A 10,140-nucleotide genomic window follows, 5' to 3' on the forward strand; every position below is an offset into this window, starting at 1 on the left:
ACCCCAATGGGATTGGCTCCGAGCAAGGCCCCAATGCCTGCCACAAGTCTAAAGCATCCTCCAGTGGGGACCCACAGAAAAGGATCAGAAACAACCAGACAAGTATGGGAGGAAAAGAGCAAAATCACAATAAAGGGATAAGCTGCCATTGTCACCTCCGCACGGGTCTCTCATCCACATCTGTGTCACCCAGTCCACGACCAAAAGGAAGCGCAGTTTCTTCACATGTCTCTCCGCTCCATGTGCCTCCTCCAGGTCTCCTCTGGCTCCATCCTGCTTCGTTCCTTCCTCAGTCTCCTCTGCAGCTTCTTCTCTCCCAGCTCAGCTCCACCCTCCTTTTGGGTGGGGCAGGAAACCTGGAAGCTCCTCCTTTCTTGGAGACCATCCTGTTACAGTGAGATAACAGTTTCCCAACAAAACACTGAAAGTTACCCACCCTGCAGGGTAAATGATTGTCAGGTTTTTCTGCCCTCCCGCCATTAGCATCGCATGCCTGATGGAAGCCTGCATTTTGTTACACTGTTATATTCAGTTGCTTGTTTACTTCTGTGGGCCAGGGCTGCAGTATTTATATTGGCTGAGAAAAGCAGAGAACACAGGAGAGGGACAACTGCCAGAGAGCCCAGTAAAGAGTGCCAGCTCCTGGCACCCCAGCACCCCTGTCTGCTGTGTACCTGGTTGCCTCTCTGCATGTAAAAGATCAATAAAAGCCTGAGAAAGCCACTGAGGGCTCCAGGGCTTTTCTTTACAGGTTTGCTCAGGTCATAGAGAATCAGCTCCATGCTTTTCTGGCACTACCACGACCCCGCCCCCTCTCCCCAGGGTAGATGACCAGCCAGACTTCCTGGGGGGCGGGGCTGCAGCTCCAGGATGTACCCCACCCCCACCCCAGCTCTCAGCACAGTGCAGCCCCTAAATCCACCCACCTCATGGGGAGGGGAGCAGGAAGTGACTGGGACTCAAAACTGCCCCAGGAGGACACAGGTCTCCCCATTAATGCTTCCTTTTGTTCCAAGTGGAGAGGGAAAAGAGGGGGGTACAGAGCACAGGGCAGGTGTCCCTGGATAACACTAGGAGATCCTGGACACCCTGCAGGAAGGACACTCACCCTCTCACTGCCTCTCCCAGCCCTTCAGGGCCTGTTCCTGCTGCTCTGTCAGCCCACACTGTTCCTTGTTCTGTCTTGTTGTAACAGGGTGGTCCCCAGGAAAGGGGGAGGTTCCCTGCCCCACCCAAGGGAGGGTGGAGCTGAGCAGGAAGAGGAGAAGCTGCAGAAGAGATTGAGGAAGGAAGCAGGATGGAGCCAGGAGACCTGGAGGAGGCGCATGGAGCCTAGAGACACGTGAAGAAACTGCGCTTGTCTTTTGGTCGTGGACTGGGTGACACAGATGTGGGTGAGACCCGTGGGGAGGTGACAATGGCAGCTTTTATCTTGATGTTGATTTTGCTCTTTTCCTTCCGGGCTTGTTCAGTTGTTTGTGACCCTTTTCTGTGGGTCCCCACTGGAAGATGCTTTAGACTTGTAGCAGGCTTTGGGGCCTTGTTCTGGGCCAATCCCATTTGGATGGACTTTTACCCACGAGGGGACGGGTAACTCTGGATGCTTCATTTAGAAACTAGACTCTTTGCCTTCCCTGTATTGTTTCCTAGTTTTATTAAAGTTCCTTCCCATTAAAGTCTCCTATGTTTTGTGTTGATGCGGCGGATGGCAGAACCCATGTAGAATAGGCAGGTTTGCGGGGCTTGGGCTGCCCGTCTCCCTGTCCTATAACATTGTCAGATATTAATGGTCCTGATCCAGATGGGTTCATCATTTACTTTCCTCTTTAATGGACATATTCCTCTAATCTTTCGATCGTTTCAAGTGCTTTTGAAATAGTTGCAGGTAAATACCTAAGGTTGCTGAAAGACAATGGAGAACATAAAATGAATTGTAATTTTAAAATACAACTACTGATGGGAAGAAGTAAACCCCTTTCTCCAACGTGCCATCCAGTGAAGTTTATGTAGACAAGGTTAAGATGAGGGGTTCACAAGGAAAGGCTCTTCGATAAACGGTGCTGGGGACACTGGACAGCCACGTGCAAAAGAATGAAACTAGACCACTGTCTCCCACCTCACACAAAAATCAACTCAAAATAGATAATAGGCTGGGACTTAAGACCAGAAACCATAAAATCCATGGAAGACAACAAGGACAGAACGCGCCATGACATACCAAAAAAAAATAATGTGCTCAGTCTTTGTAAAGTCAGCATTGAGTCATTTCTCTCTCTCTCTCCTTTTTTTTTAAAAAGATTTATTTATACAAGAACTGGGGTGCAGGCCAGATGTGCAGGAGGGTGAGAGGATTCACCAGGGACAGAGTGGGGAACAGAACAGGCAGACTGACTGAAATACACTGCTGAGGGGAGCAGCGGGCAAGACAGGAGAGGTCTGCCGTGCCACTGCAGAGGCTGCGGACAGCTTCACAGCACTGTGCTCAACTGCCTGCACCACCAGCAATGCCCTAATTTCTCATTTTTACAACCATTTCCTGCTCGCTGCCGTGCTTTTCTTCTGTCACCTTCTTCACATAACTGTGGTCTCTTCCTTCAAAGGAAGAATGCCCCTCCAATTCTACCCCACAATGTAAATTATTGTCCACAGTTGAAGTCAAAGAGGTGAACGTCTGCATGGTGAGCTGAGCCATTAATAAGTGGCCTTAAGATTTGAAGACATGAAAATCGCCATCATGAATGGAAACTGAATGGCTTCATCAACACTATCCCCAGGGCCTCAGGGATCAAACCCCTGATCCACACTTACCTGCAACCTGAGTGTAGCTTCCCTCCTCCTTGTCTTCCTGTGGGAAGAATCATCATGTGAGACAAGGGAGGAGTCAGCCCACGCAGTCTTTAAGGAATCTTCTAATCCTGGAATACTGTGATTAAAGACCCAGGTCAGGACTGGGAAAAATGAAGAAAGGAGGTGAGGGGGGACTGAACCAAATGCCCTCTGGGCAACACACATGTGTGGATGGTACTTCCCATTAACCAGGCAGGGCAAGTTCTCCCTGGGACATGGAGGCCCCCAGTGGACAAGATCCCCCACTCCCTTCCCCACTTGAGTGCTTCTTCCTCCACATCACAGCTGCAGCCACCACAGCTCCAGTGAGCACAGCACCAGTTTAAAGACCAAGGTTTCCTTTTATACACAACTATGTCCATATCTGTTACATTGATAGTGACGTGGTTTTTGTGGAGTCTGTGGGTTTGGAGTACGGGGTCTTTGAGGTCACTCTGGGAAAGGTTTCACCAGAGCTCCCCTTTCAGCGACACGTGGTGGGGTCCCCAGCGAGTTTCTCCAGGAGACAAAGACACTAGTTATATTTAAAAGATAGGTTTATTAGGGAAAGGGACAGAAGAGTAGAAGACACTTGCATAGACATAAGTGGGCAGGAAGAGCTGCCCCGAAAGGGACGGGTTTGCTGAGAGAGGCCTGCGTGGTTGCAGGCAGGCAGTCTTGAGGAGAGCGGCCTTTGCTGAAGGAGGTCAGTGCAGAGAAGTCCAGGCATGGTGCAGGTCACGGGCAGGCAGGCAGGAAACTGCTGTCCTGCGGAGGGAGAGGGTTGGTAAAAAGAGGCATCTGCATAGACACAGGTGGGCAGTGGGCTTGCTGCCCTGAGCCTGTGCAGAGACTGCACTGATATAGTCCTCTGCTGTTTGGGAGGGGCCACTCCTTGTGAGCTTTAGGGTTAGTGGCTGATTTTGGATAACTAAGCAGAATCTGAAAGGGACAGCAGATTCCACCATGGGCTCAATCTCCATGTCTTTACCTGTGGATGTGAGCTCTGATACCTGCTTGGATGTTATGTAATCCAGGCATTGGTGCCTGAAGATCTTAGTTTTCACAACTGTGTAGTCTGTGCCTAAGGATCCTAGTTTCCATAACTGTGTTGATGGTTATGCTAATCTCTTCTACCTCCATCTTCTTGTGAGAGCCACGTTTCTGGTCTTGTGGTGCTTCCTTTTGCAGTTTATTTATTTATTTTTTTCATTCCTGTCCTCCATCAATAGCATCGTTTTTCAGCAGGCACAACCATTTGCTGCAAAGTCCCCCGACAAGGGGGGCCAGGCAAGGGGGTGAAGATGCAGGCATTTGGGGATGCCCTTTAAGAGACAGGCCAGCTGGCTGACTGCCCAACCTTGTAGATAAGAGTGCTGAGGCCCTGGCCATGCATCTTAAAAGGGAAAGAGCTGTGAGTAAGCAAACTTGTTAATTATGCCTGCATGGGAGTGTTCATTGTGTTACAGGACAAGGAGAGGAGCACCCCAGGCCCTGCAAACCTGTCTGCTCTAAATAGGCTCTGCCATCCACTGCATCCACACAAAACATGTAAGACTGTAATGGGAAGGAACTTGAATACTGAAAGGTTCGGCGCAGTAAAGGAGAGGAGAGCCAGGCTACATTTCTCAAAGGGAGGTAAAGTTTATTGAGCCCCAGGCGGACCTCACAGACCCAAGGTGGGGGGTCAGTGAAGTCGCACACGTTGTTAGAGGGAAGCAGGGTTTTATAGGGTGAGGAGAGGTCAGGTGGGTAGTTGGGCTCCTATGGTGGGAAAAGTTTGTAGGGCAGGTAGAGGTTCTTTGTTTGAGAGGAGACTGGTAGGGGGAGGGGGGAGGCTCATTGTCTGAGTCCTCCAGGCAGGTATCCACATTCCTGCCCCCCAGGTGGGCTTCCTGGTTGGCTCCTGCATTCAGGCCTGCTGCATGGACCTTTCAAATACAATTAGTAAACAATACAGAAAAGACAAAGAATATAGTTTCTAAATCAAGCACCCATGTTACCAATCCCCTTGTGGGTAAAAGACCACAGGAATGGTCTTTTGGGCCAGAGCAAGGCCCGAAAGCCTGCCACAAATCTAAAGCATCTTTTAGTGGGAACCCACAGAAAAGGATCAGAAATAACCAGACAAGCTTGGGAGAAAGAGAGCAAATTCAAAATCAAGATAAAAGCTGCCATTGTCACCTTCCCACAGGTCTCTCACCAACATCAGTTTCAGCACCAAAAGGTAAGCGCAGTTTCTTCACGTGTCTCTCTGTTCCATGTGCCTCCTCCAGGTCTCCTTATGGCTCCACCTGCTTCTTTCCTTCCTCAGTCTCCTCTGCAGCTTCTTGTCTTCTCTTTAGCTCCACCCTCCTTTGAGTGGGATAAGGGAACCTGGAACTTCCCCTTTCCCTGGGCAGCAGCCTGTTACAATTGCACCAAGACTGGAAATTCTGCTGGAATCTTTATTATATTCATTTGCTCAATAATATATGTTCTCATCACTCTCTTGCATATTGGTTGGGTCTTGTGCTTATGTGTGATTTTTTTAAAGTAATATATTGTTCTACTAAGTTATAAAGATCTTCAGTATTCATTACACTGGAATCAAATTATTAAAAAAAATTTTTTTTCACTTAATTTTTCACCACAAATCCCAAAAGTAAAAGTAGTACTGGAAGTTGTGAAGTTAGTGAAAGATGGAGGAGAGCAATGGAAAAAGACTGGAAAGGAGATGGCCCACGACCAGAAACCTGGCTCACACAAGGAGCAGGGGGTAGAAGGGATTAACACAGCCATTGACACAGATAGAGAAACCAAGATCCTTAGGCTCCAAAGCCTGGATTACAAAGCAGAAAATCCAAGCAGGTATCAGACTGCTGTCTAGAGCACTGGCCCAAGGGTAAAGATATGGAGATTGAGCCCTTTGTAGACTCTCCTGTCCCTTTCAGATTCTGCATAGTTGTCCAACATCAACAACTAACCAGAAGGCTCATGAGGAGTGACCCCTTCCAAACAGAAAAAGACTATGTCAGTGCAGTCTCTGCACAGGCTGGGGGCAGCAATCCCTCTGCCCACCTGTGACTATGCAGGTGCATCTTTTCACCAACTTTCTTCTCTGCAGGGCAGCAGCCTCCTGCCTGCCTGTGACCTGCATCATGCCTGCACTTCTCTTCATTGACCTCCCTCAGTGGAGGCAGCTCTCCTCAAGGCCACCTGCCTGCAACCATGCAGGCCTCTCTCAGCAAACCTGCCCCTTTCGGGAGGCAGATCTTCCTGCCCGCTTGTGTCTATGCAAGTGTCCTTTACTCTTCTGTCCCTTGTCTAATAAATCTGCTCTTTAAATATAACTAATGTCTTGTGGAGAAACTCACCTGGGGAATTCTTCGTGTGTTGCTGAAACAGGAACTCTGGTGAAACCTTTCCCAGAGTGAACCCCAGGACCCCGCACTCCAAACCCACTGACTCCAAAAACTCCATCATTAGCATACCATAGGTTATTAATATTCTTTTTAAAAAAAATTATTTATGCATACAAGAACTGGGGTACAGGCCAGAGGTGTGGCGGGTGAGAGGATTCATCAAAGACAGAGTGGGGAGCAGAACAGGAAGAACTACAGAAATACATTGCTGAGGGGAGCAGCAGGTGAGACAGGGGAGGTCTGCTGTGCCATGTGGGTTGCTCCCTGGCCATGGATTGAACTGGTGCTTCTGCAGCTACAGGTCACTTCATTGTGCTGATGCTTAACCCCTTGCGCCACCAGGGAGGCCCCAGGTTATTTATATTCTAAAGTAAAGAAGCAATAACATCTTTTAAAAAGGTTTTATTCTAGTAAAGTAAATGTTTAAAGCTATAACCCACCTAAAAAAAAATATATACATGGGATCCGTAATAATTTGTGAGACTGTACAGAGTTTCTGAAAGAAAAATGTTTGAGGCTTGTGGACCTAGTCCCTGGGCCTGGACTCAGGGACACGGTGTGGCAAAGGTCTTGGAGCAGGAGAGGAGGGGGCGGCAAAGTCCCAGGTCTCGGGGTGTGGCTGTCTGGGTCTCAGTCCCCAGTGCAGTGTGCAGGGCTGGAAGGTGACTGCTGGGGGTTTGCCCTCTCCCCTTGGTTCCACTTCTGGGCTCACAGCCTGGGCGGGTCCTACTTCCTGGATACTGGTGACTCACCCCAGGGCTCACTCCCCATTGCCTGGAGGTCTCCGGAGCAGCCAATCAGCAGCCCCGCGGCTCCCGTTCCAAAGCCCTCGCCCGCCCGCCGGGACTCCGTCTCCCCAGCCCGGGCGGAGGCGCGTCCTGGGGGATGGGGGGCGCCGCCCTCCTGCTCCTGCTCGCGGGGGCCGCGGCCCCGAGGGAGACCCGGGCGGGTGAGTGCGGGTCGGGAGGGGACAGGGCGCTCCCAGAGGCGGGAGCGAGGGCGCGGGCGGGCGTGGGAAAGGCGCGACCCCGCCGCCGCCCTAGTTGTCCCCCCACCTCGGCCTCGCCCCGTCCTGGCCCCTTTCCGTCCCCCGAGACCCCAGCCTCCTCTGGCCCCCCGAGTCCCGGCCATTTTCGTCCCGCAGCCGCTTTTCACTCTCACTTTCTGTCTCGTGGGCGCCCCCTGGGACTCGAGCCCCCGAAGGGGAAAAGAATAGCCCGGGACTCCCCTCCCGCACCCAGGCCCCCACTCCCTGAGGCTTTTCTACACCACGTTGGCCCGGCCCGGCCTCGGGGAGCCCCGGTACATCGCCGTGGGCTACGTGGACGACACGCAGTTCGGGCGGTTCGACAGCGACTCTCTGGGCCAGAGCGCGGAGCCGCGGGCGCCCTGGGCGGGGCAGGCGGTGCAGGAGGAGCAGGAGGACTGGGACAAGGAGACACGGCACCAAAGGGACAACACACGGTGGTCCCGAGCGCACCTGGACGCCCTGCGCGGCCTCTACAACCAGAGCGAGACCGGTGAGCTGGCGCGGGTCCGGGCCGGGTCAGCACCCCCATCCCCACGGACGGGGGTCGCTCAGGGTCTCCCCCTCCAGGCTTCTCTGCAACCTGCCCGGAAACAGCCGCGGGGCTTTCACTCCTTTTCATTCTGTTTAGTTTATTCCCGGCGGGAGGGGATGCGTGCGGGGTGACAAGAGGTGACACGGGGCAGGGACAGGGTCTCACACCCTCCAGGAGATGTTTGGCTGCGACGTGGGGCCCTACGGGCGCCTCCTCAGTGGGTATGTGCAGTTCGCCTACGAAGGCGCGGATTACCTGGCCCTGAATGAGGACCTGCGCTCCTGGACCGCTGTGGACACTGCCGCTCAGATCACCCGGCGCCAGTGGGAGGCCCGGGGTGAGGCTGAGAAGATCAGGAACTTTGTGGAGGGCAGGTGCCTGAGGTGGCTGCTCAGATTCCTGGCGCACGGGAAGGAGACTCTGCAGCGCAAGGGTAAGAGGGGCCTGGAGGCCTCCCGGTCCCCCCCTGCCTGGAGTCACTGCGGGAAATGAGTCCTCTCTCTAGTCCTGAGAGGGGGGCTCCCCTGGGTTTCATGTTCTGCACTAGAGAGACTCCCAGAGACTCCGGCTTCTCCTGAAGGACAGTGAAGAGATCCCGTCTCTCCTGAGAAAGACAGACAGTCCCTGACATCACACGTCACTGGGTCCTTTTGACCAGGGGCCTGTTTGAGAACCACGAGTTTCTCTCTCAGTCTTGTTTCTGGTCTGAGAACATTTCCAGTTATGTGATTCCTGCTTTTCTGTGTCATTCACCTTCCACCCAGGTCAGGAATAAAAAGTCTGTGTTCCACTCCCTCTGCTTCATCGTACCCTGGGTTTTCGTCCTCATTCTAGAACTTTCTAAGGAATAGGAGAATCTCATAGATTCCCCCAGATTAGCCTGTTTTTTACATTTTATGCTTCTTGCTGCCACACCAGTTGTCTTGTCCATTGTGAGGATGGTCTCATGAGGATTCTTCAGTGTCCATGGAGGAAACACAAGGTGAGTTTTCTGATTTACCACCTCAGATCCCCCAAAGACACACATGACCCACCACCCCTCCAGTGACCATGAGGTCATCCTGAGGTGCTGGGCCCTGGACTTCTACCCTGCGGACATCACCCTGACCTGGCAGCGAGATGGGGAGGACCTGACCCAGGAGATGGAGCTGGTGGAGACCAGGCCTGGGGGAGATGGAACCTTCCAGAAGTGGGCGGCTGTGGTGGTGCCTTCTGGAGAGGAGCAGAGATACACGTGTCACGTGCAGCATGAAGGCCTGCTGGAGCCCCAAGTCCTGAGATGGGGTAAGGAGGAGGATGTGGGCACAGAGGCTGTTCTCAGGGCCATCAGGGCACTTCTGGAGCCCTTCAGAGGGCCAGGATAAGGTCTGGGGCTCAGGGTATAATCTTCCCTTCCCTTCCAGTGCCTCCTCAGTCCTCCATCCCTACCACGGGCATCTTTGCTGGCCTGGTTCTCCTTGGAGCTGTGCTCACTGGAACTGCGGTGGCTGCAGCTGTGATGTGGAGGAAGAAACGCTCAGGTAGGGAAGGGACTGGGGGCTTTCAAGTTCCAGGGAGAACTTGCCCTACCTGGTTAATGGGAAGTACGATCCACACATATGTGTGGTACCGAGAGGGTATTTGGTCCCCCTCACCTCCTTTCTTCATTTTTCCCAGTCCTGACCTGGGTCTTTACTCACTGTTCTGGAAACTTCCCTGTTCTGCAGGATTAAAAGATTCCTTTAGGTCTCCTGACCTGACCACACCCTAGTCTCACATGATGTTTCTTCACACAGGAGGAAAAGGAGGAAGCTACACTCAGGCTGCAGGTAAGTGTGGTTTGATCCCTGAGCACCTGGGGACAGTGTAAATGGACTCCATGGGAGAGTCACCATCATCACTCCCTCCTATGGTCTCATTTCTGACCAGGTTCTGTTTTGTTCTCAACCAGGCAGCAGCAGTGCCCAGGGCTCTGATGTATCTCTCAGCCCCTAAGGATCTTTTACAATGAACCTGTTGAGTCTCCTGTTGTGCACACCCTGGACAGAAGGATGATGGTGTCACTGTTGTTCTTAACTGTGATATTGAGCATTTGATCATATTTTTACTTTTCTATGACTAAAGTTGCTGTTTGTAAGGAAATTTTGTACATTTTTACAGATGAGTTGCCATTCATTTATTACACTATTTTTTCCTTATTAAAATTGGGTTATTTCTTTCTGATCATTGAGTTTTAGGCATTATTTGTAGATACCATCCTTTATCAGATTCGTGATTTGCAAATGTTTCTCCCCACTCTGTGACCTGAACTCCTTTACTGTTGGGAAAATAAACACTATTGCCCAGACAGGAGCATGGAGATAGATATA

The 10,140-nt window shown here is 51.8% G+C and overlaps 1 protein-coding gene across 1 annotated transcript in view; it reads left to right on the plus strand.

Annotated features, from left to right (window-relative positions):
• The window catches only part of LOC311188291 (patr class I histocompatibility antigen, A-2 alpha chain-like), a gene marked incomplete at both ends in the record, with an annotated part of 248,164 nt that extends 238,398 nt beyond the window's left edge, over positions 1-9,766 (plus strand). The window contains 3 exons of the mRNA XM_084259424.1: positions 9,196-9,312; positions 9,568-9,600; positions 9,723-9,766. Of these exons, the coding sequence (XP_084115550.1) occupies positions 9,196-9,312; positions 9,568-9,600; positions 9,723-9,766 (194 nt within the window). The remainder of the gene's footprint in view (positions 1-9,195; positions 9,313-9,567; positions 9,601-9,722) is intronic.
• Between the last annotated feature and the right edge of the window lie 374 nt (positions 9,767-10,140).

This window comes from Talpa europaea (genome assembly GCF_964194135.1).
Source record: "Talpa europaea genome assembly, chromosome: 2".
Lineage (NCBI taxonomy): Eukaryota > Metazoa > Chordata > Mammalia > Eulipotyphla > Talpidae > Talpa > Talpa europaea.